Raw genomic sequence first — 18,944 nt, 5'->3', positions numbered from 1 at the left:
CTGGACGTTGGTCAGAATTCACTGCTGCACTCTGCGTGCACCGTGGGTGGTTTCTGAATATGCTGAACAGGAGTAGAAACCTGATAAATTTGGAGTTAAATGTAAGAGGACAGCTGATGTTGTGATACACAGCTCTATGCATGTTGAATATTTTTGAAACAGTTGTTTTGAACACTGTTAGAGCTTTTGTTTGGTTTTTGTTTGTTCACATTCAAATGGTCAACAATCAGTTAATGCTAGTAGAAGCAACAATTGTTTTTTATTTTTTCTCAATCTACATTTGGACGTGGACAGCACAGCGTCTGCCACGAGGGGGTGCAGTTTAGTAAGTTTGTAAAAAAGTAGTAGAAGAAAGAAACTCTTGTTCTGTTTTTAGTGCCACCTACACAGGATTACAGTGTCTGTATGCTCTCTGGTTGCAGCATATAATAAGTGAAACCTGAAGTCAGTACTTGGAATCCATTGCAGTAGTAAAATGCGTAGAGACGGAGCATTTATTAATTAGAAATAATAATAATTGTATGTGCTAATGCATTTATGCAGCAGTGCTGACAGTGCATTGTCACTGTCTGGGACAAATAATTCACATTGTATGACTTTAAAGAATTAATGAAATAACACAAACACATCACACCACTATAGATGTCTCATGTATTATGCACACCACATTAAATTCAAGTCAATGAAGAGTTACATGTCACAGTATCTCTGAGTCCTGATCTGCTGATCAGGAAACAGAAGAAGCTGTCAAGTGGATAGTGCACTCTATTTTTTTAAAGTTTCATTACTGCAATGATCATCAGCCTCAAAGTTGAACTTTCTTTTTTGCTTATGAGAAGTTTTAATTTCATGTTGGGAATGTCCGGATATTCAAATATTACAGGCTGGTAAAGAGGAAGTAAGCTCGGACAGACTTTGACAGCTGTCTTATTAATGTGTTGAAACCACAACGGTCACATGTTTGCTGTCCTATGTCTTATTTTAGATCATTATGTGGATTATATCTCATGTGCAGCTCTGACCATGTGACATTTTCTAACAGTGAGACGAACAGAATGACTATGAGTGTAACAACAGCTGTGAGTGGGATTGTTCTCATCGTTCTGTCCATGTCAGGTACTGAACATCTTTTAAATACACTTCTTACGTCTTTAGTACAGTTATTATAGTTGTTGTAAGTATATTTACTTACTGGACATCATCCTGGAACACTGTATGCTTTAATGTAATTATTTCATTAAATAACCGGAACTTCCTGCAGAGATGGTTAAACTGCTTGCACGTAATAAGAATAGTGATGGTTTCAGGCTAAATATAAAGCAACAAGGAATTATTTCCAGTCTTACATAAACTGAACATGTTCTTTTTATAGAAACCTTTCAATTAAGAAAATGAAATATTTAATGTAAAATGTGGTGAACAGTTTTTACCTGTTCACCACAAACACAAAGTAAATTTGTAAATTTTCTTTAAAACTTTTTTCCATAGTTAAGATTTCCTTTTTGAATTGTGTATTTGTTGTTTCAGTTTGTGCAATGGTATTCTGACTACAATGTGCTATTTCTGCAACATTTAGCAAAATTCATATTATCAAGACATCACAGTCTGATGCTGAAGAGTTTCACATTTCTTCAGCAGCTCCACGCTTCAACGAACATGGGAAACCAACCAAGCAAAGACACGACACGCCCTTCTAACTGTTAGCATTTAGGATTTTCCCATCCATATCACAGGTGGAAATTCTCCAGCAGCCAGGAATGCCCAAAACACAGAGTCAAATTTCCCACATTTGTTTTCTCAGTCATTATTAATATATGGATGGATTACTGAGACATGTGCATTAGGAATATCCAGCTTATCTTTGAGAGACCAAACCGTATTGTCTCAGTTTGAAGTCTGCATTATGTATTCAAATATTTCTTGTGGAGAAAGTTTTGTGACTTCAGATGAAAACAAAATACAATTTTGACGTTTAAAATTATGCTAATCTTGACTGTGGTTTCTGATGTTTCAGTGGCGCACAGTTGGAGAGAATGGGAAGTGACTTTTACTACTACTGAGATCTGTGCCATTAAAGGATCGACGGTGGTAATGCACTGCACCTACACATACCCACCAAGAATAAACAGCATCAATACCACAGTTCAGAATATCTTCTGGTTCATTTATGTGCCCAATGTTGAACCTGTGGATCTTAGAATAGATTCAAAGTATGCAGGTCGTGTTTGGTATCACTGTGGTACGAACGACTGCACTCTGAGAATCACAGACCTGAGAGAGAGCGACTCAGCTGTGTACAGATTAAAGCTCATAACAAACCAGCCAGGGGGGACCTATACTGGTTCACCTGGAGTCAGTTTATCTGTAACAGGTAAGACTGTTGTCTGTTGGATCAAATTCTTAACATTTATGAAACAGTGCAGCGAATTTCACTGTCTGTTATATTGCATTTTACTAATCCAGGTGTAAAAGTGCAGACGATTCACACATCTCAATGCCTTACTTATTGGTGCAACAAATTAGAGATGCAGTGTCACAGCAGTTGCCTTCCTCATCATTCTTCATACATCTGGTACAAGAATGGACACATGACTTCAACAGAATCACTTTATTCAGGCTACCTTTATTCTGGAGACAGCATTTCTTGTGCTATCAAGCCACATGAGACCTTTCCTTCTCCTTCTGTGTGTGAGTATACGCCACAGTCTTCCACTCATACTCTCCTGAGAACCCAAGCTCTTGTTTGGGATGTGTATTAAATGTTTCCTAGCTGTTTGTGATTAGTTGGATCTGAAAAGTATCAAAACTGAACATCATCTTTAAGCAGAACGTAATAAAAAAAATATGTAAGGGCAGTACAGCATTAATAAAATATTATCTTAACAGAATATAAGAGAAAATGCATTTTCCCCATATTAGTACAAAGCGTCTCAGCAGGATATGATGCTGTTTCACGGCCAGATTTCCTAAATGAGCCAAATGGGAATTGTGAGCAGACAAAAATTAAGCCATGCTTTTATTCTGTGTGTCAGCAGTAAATTGTGTGTAACAAACATTAGTAAATAAGTTTGTGTACCTGATTTGAATATTCTCCCTGTATTTTCCGCCTTGACAAAGACCCCCGTAGAAATGTGTTCCCACCTCATGAACGCTGTCTTTTCTCTGTGCTGTCTTTTTAAATACAGACAGTATTTTTCAAATGCCAGAACCCAGATTGCGCTGATGCAATATTTATTATGTGCATCTGTTCCTTAATGTACTGTAGTAAGATATCTTTAACATGGAGAAGACTGTTCAAAGACAGTAAATGTATGCAAAACTGTATTTTCATGGCGATCGTAAAAAGAATTCTGTTTTTCAGGTGGCTATTATCAGTACTGCAACAGAGTGAATTACACTGAAAGAAGAATCTGTGCCTTCAAAGGCTCATCAGTGAACATTTCTTGCACATACTATCACACAGATCCTGTTGTGTCAAAATTCTGGTTCAGACCTGATCGTAGTTATTGGTTGGGAACTCACTTTCTGCTATGGGACCCTAGTAAAGACTCCCAGCATGCAGATCGTTTTCAGCTCCTTGAAAGAGAGAAAGGACGCTCCACTCTGAGAATCAGTGACTTGAGAAAGACTGACTCTGCAGAATACCGCTTCAAATTCACAACGCAATCGTTTCAATGGGGGAACATTTCACCTGGAACAACTCTGACTGTCACAGGTACTGACTGACTAATAAGTATTTATCTGTATTATAACCCTATACTATGTATAGTGCAGTGTTAATTTCAACATGTACATAGTCTATATTGTATGTGAATGACAACCATATATCCTCTTAGTAAACTTACAATCAGTGTTGGGGTCGTTATTACAAAAAAAAAAAAAAAAAAAGCAATGTATTACACGTCACTCGTTACTTTTCTTAAAAGTAATGCAGTCCATTAATTTCACGTTACTCTGTAAAATGAACTAAAACACACTGCCACATTATTACCAGTCAACACTTTGAATCTTAGGCTACAGTTTCACATACCAACACAAATCACTGTCCTTATGAGGACACACATACCGTTTTTTTTAGTGTTTACAAACACTAACCCAACAACAAAACAAAACAACATCAAAATACCCTCAAAACCAAAAAACAAAGATGAAAAACAGCCTAGCAATACTTCAAAGCCATTGCCTCAGTTGTTCTACTGTAGAAACATATGCAAGCAGAAATGAAGGTTAGGCTACAGTGGTGCAAGCCTGACTGCCCATCAGTGCCTTTGTTTCTTGTTACAAGAACAGTTTCCTTCCTCATACTGCTCATAACCGTTACATGCTTACACTGATTTGTATTCTAATATCTTTAGGTAGATAGTGCATATTTCTGTTGTGTGCACTTATATTCATATTTATTATATTAATATTTTATATAGTCTGTATTCTATTTCTGTACCACTTTCTTTCGCATCATGACACCAAGACACATTCTTCATATGTGTAGAAACTTAATTCTGATGCTGATTTACAGGTTCTGGCTGCTGGGTTGAAGTTGTTTCTTTCCTGGAGCAGTTTTCAGTTTACCATTGCACTTTTCTAATATTGTGCATAAAAATAAAAGTAATGCCTATATCTCTGTTCCTGAAAAGTTGAAAAAGTTGAAAAGTTTCAGAACCCCTCTATCATCTTTTTCACTCTGGCTAGGTCTTTCAACGTTAACGCGGCATGATAACGATTAACACGAATAAAATTTTTAATATAATCAACCCATCTGGAGCACAGAATGGAGAAACTTTGAACAAACTGCTCGTAATGCAGTGACAGAGACATTTGAAGGATTTTGAGTCATTCTGCGCTCCAAATGGGTTGATTGAGTTAAAAATTTTAATCGTGTTAATCATGATGCGGCGTTAACGGGCGTTAATGCGGCGCTAACGCATCAAAGTGTCAACGTTGACAGCTCTAGTTCTAGTTCTAGCCCTAGTTCTTGCACATGAACGAAAATCAGCTGATTGTAGTGCAAGCAGAAAGAATACATGAATGTGTTACTGACAAATGTAATGTGATTACAGTAAAGTGTTACTTTGGAACACATTACACCCAACACTGCTTGTAATACTTATACAGAGCAATATTCTACTGCATACTTAAAAGCAACCTGTTAACGGTGGATCTAAGTCAGGTAAATTCTGACATTTTTCTTTGCAGATCCAGATATACAGGTACAGGTGGTTTGGTCCTCCACTGGCCCACAGCTGATCTGTCAGAGCAGCTGTTTTCCTTCTGGTCATTCATCCTTTGTCTGGTATAAGAATGAAGAGGAAATTCTTGGAGAATCTTCTTCCTTATACACAAAATATGCTGATGGTCCCGACAGCTACTCCTGTGCTTACGAGGGTCACCGCTCTAACCCAGTGTGTGAGTTTACTTCACAGTGCCACTTAACAAATGATCATCTTTGATCGTCAGTTGTTATATTACAGACAGAGTAAATTATGTGAATAAAGTACAAGTAGTAAATATGATAAGTATTGTATATGAAACATATTTAAAGAGAAACCAAGAAAAAAACGTCAAATGATTAAAGTGATCGTATCCACCCATCTTATCCAGTGATCTTTGACTAATCCTGAAAATTATCTTTGGCTGTTTGTAATCAAACAGTGAAACAACTTTGTCTTACTGCTCAACTGCTTCTTAGATTTAGTTCACAGATATCAATTACTGCTATTTTAATGTAGAATTTACGAGAATAATCCAAAATTCATTGGTCCACTGATGATGGAGAGTTCATTGGTCCACTGATGATGCAGAGTTATTGAGGCTGAGCAAAAAAAAGGCTCAGCCTATGTGACTATCAGACTGCTTCGCAGAGGACCAGTTTTTGTCCTTGTGCTTTCCTTTCTCCAAACACAGCACTCAGTTTCTATTTTGACGTGATCATTCCAGCAAAATTTGTTCATGCACTCTTGCTGCTCATATTTGTATCTTTAGTAAAGATAAGACTGGCAGCGACTCGACTGTGTTGTGTTTGTTGGTACACTTATGGCACTGGCTTCCTGTAGCAGGTTTATTTTGCCTCTAGGTATGTGTTCACTTTTGTTGAGATCAGAGATGGGCAGTAATCTGATTACATTTTTCAAGTAACGAGTAAAGTAAGGGATTACTATTGCAAAAACGGTAATTAGATTACCGTTACTTTCCCGTAGGAACGCTGCGTTACTGCGTTACTAAAACCGTGATTTTTTGTGAGAATGTCTCACGATAGTGATGTAAGCGAGTGCGCCGTTAGTGACAACAGCTGTGTGCAGATCAACAATGGATCACATATCAATTGTGGAAGAGAGTATGAGCGTGCAGTGTTTAAAGCGTGGAAGTACTGACCTTACTTTGAGTTTGATTCCATAAAAAGTGACAAAAACATTAGCGTCCATCGTGCGTGGGAAGAAAACTAAAACCCTAAACTTCCAAGCAAGCACCGAGTGCGCAATGACGTAATGGGAAACTCACAGAGAAACTCGCGGATTCTTCAACTGACCGCGGCACACCTGCACCAGGGTAACCCTCCGCCTACCGCAGTCCTGCTTTACAGGTGAAAATAGAGCAACAGGACCGCTGAGTCTTTGACTTTATTTATTTTCTGCTGTGTTTTACTTGAATCTATTTGAAAGACTGAGTGTAAACACAAAAAATATTTTATTTTATGTGCTGGAATGTTTAGAAAATAGGTTTAAATGTTAAACTAATTTATTCAAGTCAGAGAATGTTGCATATAATTAAATTTTTGCTTGATGCATCAAGTTAAAAGATTAAAACTGATAAAACAAGTTAAAAAAACAGACTTTTCCATTTGATTACATTTTGTATGATGGATTATACAGAAAAAGTAGAATTGGGCTAAAAGATCTATCGCTTTATCACCTATTCAGGTTGTAAATCGTGTTTTTAAAAAGTAACTAAGTAATTAATTACTTTTGAAAATAAGTAATCTGTAAAGTAACGGGATTACTTTTTGGGGAAGTAATCAGTAATTAGTTACTGATTACTTTTTTCAAGTAACTTGACCAACACTGGTTGAGATTGTGTATTGCTGATGAGTTTATAGTATGAAGTTAGAAAATACTATGTTTCTTTCATTTTTATTTGTTGTTAACCAGGATGAGTGACAACGCCAAAATACTCTGTAGAAGAAATTATAGTATGCATCTTTTCACAGTTATTAAAAACAGGCACAAGCGACAGAATTTCCAGCAGCTGGTGCAGCTCAACCATCATCACTCTGGACAGTGACACACAGTTAAAGGCTAATAACACATTCATGTATGTTTTGTTGTCCAGATGCTCCAAAGGTTCCCTCAGTGATGAGGACGGCTCCTGGTGACATCATTAAGGGCAGTTTAGTGTCTCTGACCTGCAGCAGTGAAGCTAACCCATTACCTAAGTATTCCTGGTACAGGAAGGCTCAAATACTGGTCAGTAAAGAAAAACAGCTGTTCTTCCAGTCCATCCAACCCTCTGATTCTGGAGAATATTACTGTACAGCTGAAAATGTGCTGGGAAGGAGGATATCTGAATTTATCTTCATTAATGTAAAATGTGAGTAAAGAATTATTTATGTAAATGCAAAATAAAAAGAAGTCCATATGATGCCCACCTTCTTCATACTTGTCATTATTAACATTGAGTTTCAAGTTTTTTTTGTCATATGAAGGTGGCACATTGCACATTATAATCAGCAAAATAGCAGATAAAGTAATTAAGGCAAAAATAAAAGAAAATGCATATAAATAAAGAAAAAATATAAAAATATAACAACAGCAGAATAAATAAATAGAAATTACTTAAACTAGTATAAAAATACTTTGAGCAGTTCAGTAGCCTGATGGCTTGTGGTTAGAAACTGTCCCTGAATCTGCTGATGTGGGTGTGGATGCTCCTGTACCTCCTGGCAGGAGCATGAACAGTGTGTGGCTGGGATCAGAGTCGACCTGGAGGGCCTTCCTGTCTGTAGAGGTCCTGGATGGCTGGTAGTTCAGTCCTGGTCATGCATTAGGACACACTGAGCAGTAACAGCTCGTGAAGAAGCAGTTAAAAAATAATACAATTTACAATTTTATTTGAATGTTTCAAAGGGGTTTATCACAATACCTTGCCCCACGTCCTGCAACACACAATCTACCTAAAATTTGTGATCTATCTTGCAGATGGTCCAAATACGTCAGTTGTGTTAATGACACCTTCTGGTATGATAGTGGAGGGAGATTCAGTCAATCTGACTTGTAGCAGTGATGCTAACCCAGCAGCTAAACACACCTGGTACAAGGGGAACCAAACCCTGCTTGCAAGTCCAGTAAGCATCTATCATTTCACTGCCATCAGCTCAGAGGACAGCGGGAATTACTCATGCAAGTCTGAGAATCAGTATGGACAGATAACCTCAAATTCTCGATTCATAGATGTTAAGTGTAAGTAAAATTCGATTTTTCACTTCAAGTATCTATGTATCTCTCTCTCTCTCTCTCTCTCTCTCTCTCAAATATATATATATATATATTTGTTCTTTCCCAGATGCTCCAAAGTTTCCCTCTGTGTCAGTGAGTCCCTCTGCTGAGATAGTGGAGGGCAGTTCAGTGACTCTGACCTGTAGCAGTGATGCTAACCCAGAAGCTAATTACACCTGGTACAAGGAAGGCGAAGACTCATCAAAAGCATTGGGACAGAACTTCACTATTACTGAATTTAGAACTGAACACAGTGGGAGTTATTACTGTAACGCCCAGAACTCAAGAGGACAACATAGGTCCACCTTACATCTGATTACTGTAGCAAGTGAGTTAGAGGTTTTTGAATGGTTTTAGTATGAGAATGGTCTCTATGCAGGTGAACACCTTTTAAGTGTGTAGTCATGTATAAGAATTTTCTGATGTTCCTGATTTGTTTCTATTATCCTTTATGACTTCTCAGGTACACGGAAAGCAGCAGTTACTGGTACAATCACTGCTGTTTTCCTTGCTATCACACTGGTCATGGTTTTCCTGTGCATTAGGTGAGCAGTTCTGTGATTCTTATGAATCAATTAGTCTGTCATCTCTTTGATACATAAATGTGCTGTTACATTGAATTCTTGTCTCCTATTTAGAAAATGTAAGTGGTTCACACAACAGAGTAAAGATGGAGAGAAACCTTCCAGTGAAGAACAGGTGAGAAAGTATTCCACTGTGAAAGAAAAACACTTTAAAAACACACCTTAAAATAAAGCTGTAACCTTGGAGTGACAGCTTTATCTTAAATAAAGCCAAGTTATTTTGGAGCATTGTAATCTCAGCACAATATGTTTTCCTGCATTTCTACATTCCCTGCTGATCAATATGAGCAACACATATTAGAATGCAGTGCAATGGGATTTCTAATTTGTTTTGCATTGTGGCAATAAATGGAACAGGCCGATGAGGTCAAATTGAATTGAATAATCAAAAAGAACTTAAGAATATTGGATTTCTTTTTTGAAAATACCACTAAACAGATCATCACTTAAATGTAGGTACTAATATTTTAAGTATCTAACCACTCTAATCCTCTAACATGTTAATTCTGACATAGTTTATCACATTGATTATTTTTAAAACCTTGTGTGGTCTAAATATATATTTTTTCAAAAAAGAAGTATTGACCATAATCAATTAAAAAAAAACCCAGAAAGTCTCGATACTTATTGAAGTATTTCTACAGTAAGTATCAAGTTCTGGTTTCATCAGGTGAACATGGATCCAGTGTACGACACCCCGTCAGCTGTAGCAGAAGGAGAACCATCAGGTCACCAGGATAACCTTCACTACAGCACCATCCACTTCTCTCAGAATCAGGGAGACGCTCTGTACTCCAACATCGGCCCAGGTCAGCTATACGGACACAAAGATGAAGAGGCCAGTGAAGCTGAATACACTGCTGTCAAATGTGACAATTCCAGTAGAGCCCAAGGGTGAGAAACAGTTTTCATTGCCGTACAATTAAAGGAAACATCTGATTAGAAACTGATCATGTAAATCCTTTTTTCCCTTCACAGAACAAGATGTCAAGGAAATGGGGACGATACATTTACACTGTACAGTACAGTCAAACGTTCATGAACAACGACTCTGTGGTTTACTCAAAGTGTCTTAAAAAACAAAACAAATAATGACTTCACAACATAACCACAGCCATTCAGGATTTGTACACAAACACATAATAATTACAAAATAAAATATTTTTCGTAACTGATGTAATTTAATTATTGTAATTTAATTAATTAAAGAAAATTCAATTTCCTTTTTAAAAATAAATATATCAGTACTTCCTAGAAGGTCCTTTGGCAGTAGTATTAATAGCTGTATCATTTAATCCTTTTAGGGCTCACCACAGAAGATCATCTACCTCCATCTCATCCTATCCCATGCGTTCCCTTCTGTCACACCAACCCTCTGAATATCTTCCGTCAGTAATCCATGAACCTCCTCTGAGGTCTTCCTCTTTACTCCTGCCGGGCAGCTTCATCTTATTCCTCTTCTGCACATGACTAAACCATCTCAACCTCTCTAACTTTTTCTTGTAACTGCTCAACCTGAGCTGTCCCTCTAATATACTCACTTCTAGAGATGTCCTTCTGCATTTCTCCCCCGTAACAGTATATCAACCCAACACCTTCTCGTCACCTCCTCTCCAATCACCAAACTCTACCCACTGGAGAAAATTCCCACCATTTCATCCAACTTACTCCAGAATATCTCTCGTTCTAACCGGCGTCCAAATGCACTAACAACATACAACATCACTCTTTTAATTTCCAGTTTTGAACTCATTACATTATCTGATCTTTCTTTCCTTTCACCTGGTCCTGTACACAAATGATATGTCTATCATATTTCTTATCATCAAATCAGCAAGCTCTCTCCCTTTAACACTCCCTACATAGTCCCAACTATCCTTGAGTGATCTGGTATGAAAATCTTATTCATCATGAGCACCATGTTTCATTTGGTCAAGGTTTTACAAGAGGAATTTATCATCTATTTGTTTTCAGATATATTACAATAAATTATAGTAGCACTTTTGGAAATACCTTGATGGTATGAAAATTTTTCATGTCAGTCAAATTGCTTAACAATTTAATTAACAACTTTTAAATACATTCTTTTTTCATAGTATAATCTTCACGTACTTCATCCGAAGCACACTTTCTGTGTACTCACTACCTAATTTATAGCCAAAGTATTCACTCACTGTCTCTGTACTAGGGCTGGGTATCGTCACTGATTTCTAGAATCGATTCGATTCCGATTCACAAGGTCCCGAATCGATTCGATCCACGATTCAATTCAATTCGAATCGATTTGAATCTGGGAAATTTTGCCTCAGACAGTCAGAAATATTATAATTCAGATCAATACATTTACATATTTTTGTATCAAGGAAGCTGACACTTTCGAGACTTTATCAAAGGTTGTCTGTTCACCCTGCATAATGTTTCTGACACGTACGACTATCAGCCAATCACATAGCAGCAACTCAGTCATTTAGACATGGAGATACAATAAAGACATCAATGAAGTTCAAACTGAGCATCAGAATGAAGAAGAAAGAAGAAAGATGATTTAAGGGACTTTGAACATGAGGGGGCTGGTCTTGGTGTTTCAGAAACTGCTGATCTGCTGGGATTTTCCCACACATGCATCGCTAGAGTTTACAGAAGATTGTTGCAAAAACAGAAAATATTCAGTGAGCAGCGAGAAAGGGTTTTGTTGAGCTCAGAGGAAAATGTACAACCTGCCTCAAGTTAATAGGATGGCAACAGCGAGTCAAATAACCACTCATTACAACCAAGATCTGCAGAAGAGCATCTCTGAATACTCAGAACACTGAACCTTGAAGCAGACAGACTACAGCAGCAGAAGACCACACCAGGTGCTGCTTCTGTCAGCTAAGAACAGGAAACTGAGACTACATGTCACACAGACTCATTTTAGTTTAGACAACATGAAACTGAAAACGTGTTTTATCAGTGTTTCAGGCCTCTGGTGTTGTATTGGTGTGTTTGATATTTTCTACTTCCTTACTCACACTAGGGCTGGGTATCGTCACTGATTTCTAGAATCAATTCGATTCCGATTCACAAGGTCCCGAATGGATTCAGTCACGATTCGATTCAATTCAATTTGATTTGAATCTGGGAAAATTTGCCTCAGACAGTTAGAAATATTATAATTCAGATCAGTACATTTACATATTTTTGTATCTATAAAAAGGAAGCTGACACTCGCAAGACTTTATCAAAAGGTGTGAGCATTACAGCAGATGCCTTTGTGTCAAAGTAGCTGAAGATAAAACACAGAAAAACATGAAACTAATTATCCTGGCCTGGGATTTTATAAAAATATTCTGCAGTACATCAAAAACGAAAGAAAATCATTAATCAACTTATGAACATTACCTCTGAAGTTACAGCGGTTTTATTAGAGACACGGCTAAGCATTTTGCATTTTGCATAATTTTAAAAAGTTTAAATTTGTTCAGTATTGAACGGCAGAAATTAGGTTTTCTTTTCGGAAGTACTGTATGTAAAAAGAAAAAAAAACAGCGGCCTGACAGCGCTGTAAATAACGGTAGTCTTGTGTGTAACAAGCAAGCGAATGATGCAGAAAACAGATTTTTAGATGGGAAGCTGTTCTTGAAGTACACTGAGAAAGAGAGAGAGAGAGAGAGCTGTGCATGAAGTGTGATTTTATCGTGGTGGAAGCAAAACAGCAAAAGTCAGAGTGAATCCATGACGATGTTTATGTGAAGCATAGTTTGGATCTTCTTTTGCTGCTGGTTCGGTCAATATTGTTTGGAGAGAGATAAAACTAACAACTTTAGAATCAGCGCAAAAAGGATGTAAACACAAAGCGCGGACCCACCGAAACATCAGAATCAGCGAGCTGTCGGGTTTCAGCCCTGACCGTGTCTGTGCCGTCGGGTGAGAAAGGCGACATCTCACTGATTCTGATCCGCGGGTCCGCGCTGTGTGTTTACGTCTTTGTGCAGAAGCCGTGTACCTGCTCTCGTTTACTGTCTTAAATGTTTGGTGGTTGTTGAAATTTTATGACGTTTCACCTGAGATTCTGGCATTTTGGGCAAAATACATTTATATAAGAAAAATCGATTCAGGATTTTAATGAATTGATATCACGTTGTCCAAGCCAGAATCGATTTTAATCCATCCATCCATCCATCCATTCGCTTCCGCTTATCCTTTTCAGGGTCGCGGGGGGCGCTGGAGCCTATCCCAGCTGTCATAGGGCAAGAGGCGGGGTACACCCTGGACAGGTCGCCAGTCTGTCACAGGGCCAACACACAGGGACAGACAACCATTCGCACTCACATTCACTTGCACATTCACACCTAGTGGCAATTTGGATTAACCAATTAACCTATCCCCACAAGCTGCATGTCTTTGGACGGTGGGAGGAAGCCGGAGTACCCGGAGGGAACCCACGCAAACACGGGGAGAACATGCAAACTCCACACAGAAAGACCCTGGCCTGATGGTGGAATTGAACTCAGGACCTTCTTGCTGTGCGGCAACAGTGCTAACCACCATGCCACCATGCTGCCCGATTTTAATCGATGAATCAATTATTAAAACCCACCCCTACTCTGTACTGTTTCGCTAGCTTAGCTCGTAGTCGACTCGTTAGCACCATGGCTACTTCACCTGTCCCTCCTGCACTTTCTTGCTCATTGTGTCAGATGTTTAGTTACTCCTCTGCCTCCTTTAGCAGTAATATATCTGTAACAAATGTAGCATGTTTGCAGCTCTGGAGGCCAGGATTACTGATTACTGAGACTCGGCTTCGCACCCTTCATTCACCCGTAGCTAGCCAGGCCCCTGTAGCTGGTGCAGCCGAAGATAGCGTAGGCCCCGCTAGCTGTTCCCCGGCAGACCCCAAGCAACTGGGGAAAGAGGGTGGCTGGGTGACAGTGAGGAGGAAGCATAGTCCTAAACAGAAGCCCCAGGTACACCACCAACCCGTTCATGTGTCTAACCGTTTTTCCCCACACAGGGGGTCAAACTCTGGTAATTGGTGATTCTGTTCTCAGACATGTGAAGCTAGACACACCTGCAACCATGGTCAATTGTCTTCCAGGGGCCAGAGCAGGCGACGTAAATTCAGTAAAATCATAATTCCCGTCGGCAGTAATGACACCCGGTTACGCCACTAAAATCAATATTGAATCACGTGCAACTTTGCCAAAACAATGTCGGACTCTGTAGTTTTCTCTGGTCCCCTCCCCAATCAGACCAGGAGTGACATGTTTAGCCGCATGTTCTCCTTAAATTGCTGGCTGTCTGAGTGGTGTCCCAGAAACGATGTGGGCTTCATAGATAATTGGCAAACCTTCTGGAGGAAACCTGGTCTTGTTAGGAGAGACGGCATCCATCCCACTTTGGATGGGGCAGCTCTCATTTCTAGAAATATGGACAAATTTATTAAACCCCCCAAAATATGACTATCCAGAGTTGGGACCAGGAAGCAGAGTTGCAGTCTTACACGCCTCTCTGCAGCTTCTCTCCTCCTGGTACCCCCCCAAAAAAAAAAACCCCCATATAGACTGTGTCAGCTTCCAAAAAGACAAAAACAAACTAAAAACCAGCAAAAAAAAGACTTAAACATAAACAATTACAAAGAAAGAACAATACAGTATCCACATCTGAACCAAAGAGTAAAACAGTGAAATGTGGATTATTAAATATTAGGTCTCTCTCCTCCAAGTCTCTGTTAGTACATGACTTAATAATTGATCAACAAATCGATTTACTCTGCCTTACAGAAACCTGGTTGCAGCAGGATGATTATGTTAGTTTAAATGAATCAACACCCCCGAGTCATTCTAACTACCAGAAATCTCGAAGCACAGGCCGAGGGGGCGGTGTGGCAGCAATTTTTCACACCAGCCTATTAATTAATGAAAGACCAAGACAGACTTTTCATTCACTTGAAAGCCTGATGCTTAACATTGTCCACCCCAGCTGTAAAACTCAGAAACCAGTCTTACTTGTTATCATCTATCGTCCACCTGGGCCTTACACAGAGTTTCTCTCTGATTTCTCAGACTTTTTATCTGATTTAGTTCTCAGCTCAGATAAAATAATTATTGTGGGTGATTTTAACACCCATGTAGATGCTAAAAATGACAGCCTCAACATGGCATTTAATCTGTTATTAGACTCAATTGGCTTCTTTCAAAATGTAAAAGAACCCACCCACCACTTTAATCACACTTGTTTTAACATATGGCATAGAAACTGAACATTTAACAGTGTTTCCTGAAAACCCTCTCCTGTCTGATCATTTCCTGATAACATTTACATTTACAATAATTGATTACACAGCAGTGGAGAGTAGACTTTATCAAAGTAGATGTCTTTCTGAAAGCGCTGTAACTAAGTTGAAGAATATAATCCACCCACTGTTATCATCTTCAATGCCCTGTACCAACACAGAGCAGAGCAGCTATCTGAACACTACTCCAACAGAGGTCGATTATCTTGTTAATAATTTTACCTCCTCACTACCTACGACTCTGGATACTGTAGCTCCTGTGAAAACTAAGGCCTCAAATCAGAAGTACCTGACTCCGTGGTATAATTCTCAAACACGTACCCTAAAGCAGATGACTCGTAAACTGGAGAGGAAATGGCATGTCACAAATTTAGAGGATCATCATTTAGCTTTGAGAAATAGTTTGCTGCTTTATAAGAAAGCCCTCCGCAAAGCCAGAACATCTTACTATTCATCACTGATTGAAGAAAATAAGAACAACCCCAGGTTTCTCTTCAGCACTGTAGCCAGGCTGACAAAAAGTCAGAGTTCTTTTGAGCCAACCATCCCTTTAACGTTAACTAGTAATGACTTCATGAACTTCTTCACAAATAAAATTTTTATCATTAGAGAAAAAATTACCAATAATCATACCACAGATGTAATATTATCTACAGCTACTTTTAGTACCATTGATGTTAAGTTAGACTCTTTTTCTCCAATTGATCTTTCTGAGTTAACTTCAATAATTGCTTCCTCCAAACCATCAACGTGTCTTTTGGACCCCATTCCTACAAAACTGCTCATTAATTAATTCTTCGATCTTAAATATGATCAAACTATCTTTAATAATCGGCTATGTACCACAGGCCTTCGAGGTGGCTGTAGTTAAACCTTTACTCAAAAAGCCATCTCTAGACCCAGCAGTCTTAGCTAATTATAGGCCAATCTCCAACCTTCCTTTCATATCAAAAATCCTTGAAAGAGTAGTTGTCAAACAGCTAACTGATCATCTGCAGAGGAATGGCTTAATAGAAGAGTTTCAGTCAGGTTTCAGAGCTCATCACAGCACAGAAACAGCTTTAGTGAAGGTTACAAATGATCTTCTCATGGCCTCTGACAGTGGACTCATCTCTGTGCTTGTCCTGCTAGACCTTAGTGCAGCGTTCGATACTGTTGACCATAATATCCTATTAGAGCGATTAGAACATGCTGTAGGTATTACAGGTACTGCACTGCAGTGGTTTGTATCATATCTATCTAATAGACTCCAATTTGTACATGTAAATGGAGAGTCCCCTTCACACGCTGAGGTTAATTATGGAGTTCCACAGGGTTCAGTGCTAGGACCAATTCTGTTTACACTATACATGCTTCCCCTAGGCAGCATCATTAGAAGACATAGCATAAATTTTCACTGCTATGCAGATGACACCCAGCTCTATCTGTCCATGAAGCCAGATAACACACACCAATTAGTTAAACTGCAGGAATGTCTTAAAAACATAGAGACCTGGATGGCCGCTAACTTTCTGCTTCTTAATTCAGGTCAAACTGAGGTTATTGTACTCGGCCCTGAAAAGCCTAGAAATATGGTATCTAACCAGATTCTTACTCTGGATGGCATTACCTTGGCCTCCAGTAAAACTGTGAGGAACCTTGGAGTCATTTTTGACCAGGATGTGTCCTTCAACGCACATATTAAACAAATATGTAAGACTGCGTTCTTCCATTTGCGCAACATCTCTAAAGTTAGAAATATCCTGTCTCAGAGTGACGCTGAAAAACTAGTTCATGCATTTATTACTTCCAGGCTGGACGACTGCAATTCATTATTATCAGGATGTCGAAAAAACTCACTGAAAAGCCTTCAGCTAATCCAAAATGCTGCAGCAAGTGTCTTGACAGGGACTAGAAAGAGAGAGCATATTTCCCCTGTTTTGGCTTCCCTTCATTGGCTTCCTGTTAAATCCAGATTTGAATTCAAAATCCTGCTCCTCACATACAAGGTCTTAAATAATTAGGCCCCATCTTATCTTAATAACGTTGTAGTGCCATATCACCCTATTAGAGCACTTTGCTCTCACTCTGCAGAACTACTTGTTGTTCCTAGAGTATTTAAAAGTAGAATGGGAGGGAGAGCCTTCAGTTTTCAGGCCCCTCTTCTGTGGAACCAGCTTCCAGTTTGGATTTGGGAGACAGGCACTATCTCTACTTTTGAGATTAGGTTAAAAACTTTCCTTTTTGCCAAAGCATATAGTTAGGGCTGGACCAGGTGACCCTGAATCCTCCCTTAGTTATGCTGCAATAGACGTAGGCTGCCGGGGATTCCCATGATGCATTGAGTTTTTCCTTTCCAGTCACCTTTCTCACTCACTATGTGTTAATAGACCTCTCTGCATTGAATCATATCTGTTATTAACCTGTCTCTCTTCCACAGCATGTCTTTTATCCTGTCTTCCTTCTCTCACCCCAACCGATCGCAGCAGATGGCCCCGCCCCTCCCGGAGCCTGGTTCTGTCAGAGGTTTCTTCCTGTTAAAAGGGAGTTTTTCCTTCCCACTGTCGCCAAAGTGCTCGCTAATAGGGGTCATATGATTGTTGGGTTTTTCTCTGTATCTATGAAGCGCCTTGAGGCAACTTTTGTTGTGATTTGGCGCTATATGAATAAAATTGAATTGAATTAAGTTTTTTGTTATATGCAGACGAAACACTGGTTCATATTTTGAGCTAGAGGACTTTTTTATGCTTGAATGAGTCAAAAGTCAGTGTTAAATGGCACACACACCCACACACACAGACAGGAAAGCCTGGGGAACTACTATTGCTCCAGACCACTTTACAAAATGCCAAGAAAGTCTGGGATGATAGTACTGTTGCATAGTACTGTATACTGTATACCAGCTTCACACACAATATGACATATTTTGACCCAAAAACCCTAGAAAAAACGGAATACTCACATTTTCTATTTTAAATACGTAACGCGAGTACATGTATTCGGTTACTCCCCAACACTGTTTCTCAGCAGGGCTCAAGATTCGGCTCCCACATACAAGGAGACATTAATAATTGAGATATGAAATTACTTTGTGGGCCAGATATAATTGTATAAAACACCCCTGGTTTAGACCCTGTTTCTACCCAATAAGCCATTACACAGACCCACTGTATGCTTCACATATGTCTCAGTTTACCTACAGTGGCTTGCAAAAGTATTCGGCCCCCTTGAACTTTTCATCATTTTGTCACATTACAGCCACAAACATGAATCAATTTTATTGGAATTCCGTGTGAAAACCAACACAAAGTGGTGTACATGTGAGAAGTGGAACGAAAATCATACATGATTCCAAACATTTTTTATTAATAAGTAACTGCAAAGTGGAGTGTGCGTAATTATTCAGCCCCCTGAGTCAATACTTTATAGAACCACCTTTTGCTGCAATTACAGCTGCCAGAGTATGTCTCTACTAGCTTTGCACATCTAGAGAAATTCTTGCCCATTCTTCTTTGCAAAACAGCTCCAGCTCAGTCAGATTAGATGGACAGCGTTTGTGAACAGCAGTTTACAAATCAATTACGAAACGGGTGAGACAGCATTTCCTCTTCCTTCAAACTT

General features: G+C 39.0%; 1 protein-coding gene across 1 annotated transcript; it reads left to right on the top strand.

The window, feature by feature from the left end:
- Positions 1-971: 971 nt before the first annotated feature.
- LOC147327132 (uncharacterized) lies at positions 972-10,112 on the top strand. The gene is made up of 12 exons (XM_086294754.1): positions 972-1,116; positions 2,015-2,371; positions 2,464-2,688; positions 3,362-3,715; positions 5,194-5,403; positions 7,324-7,581; positions 8,190-8,450; positions 8,554-8,814; positions 8,950-9,031; positions 9,125-9,185; positions 9,741-9,964; positions 10,049-10,112. Exons 1-12 carry the CDS (start codon positions 972-974, stop codon positions 10,110-10,112), a joined length of 2,502 nt encoding a protein of 833 aa, XP_086150880.1.
- Positions 10,113-18,944: the final 8,832 nt, after the last annotated feature.

The sequence above is a fragment of the Aulonocara sp. 'chitande type north' Nkhata Bay genome, linkage group LG6 (genome assembly GCF_057382095.1).
Source record: "Aulonocara sp. 'chitande type north' Nkhata Bay isolate Kocher_YH1m ecotype deep benthic linkage group LG6, A_spYH_male_GT1.1, whole genome shotgun sequence".
NCBI classification, from domain to species: Eukaryota; Metazoa; Chordata; class Actinopteri; order Cichliformes; family Cichlidae; genus Aulonocara; species Aulonocara sp. 'chitande type north' Nkhata Bay.
Note: the sequence above shows the minus strand (reverse complement) of the source record. Positions and strands in the feature narration are given on the sequence as shown.

Coding starts and splice junctions, on each gene's coding strand:
- LOC147327132 (XM_086294754.1), top strand. CDS start 972: ATGTCTTATTTTAGATCATTATGTGGATTATATCTCATGTGCAGCTCT. Junction 7,582..8,189: donor TATCTTCATTAATGTAAAAT/GTGAGTAAAGAA, acceptor TCTATCTTGCAG/ATGGTCCAAATACGTCAGTT. Junction 9,186..9,740: donor AACCTTCCAGTGAAGAACAG/GTGAGAAAGTAT, acceptor TGGTTTCATCAG/GTGAACATGGATCCAGTGTA.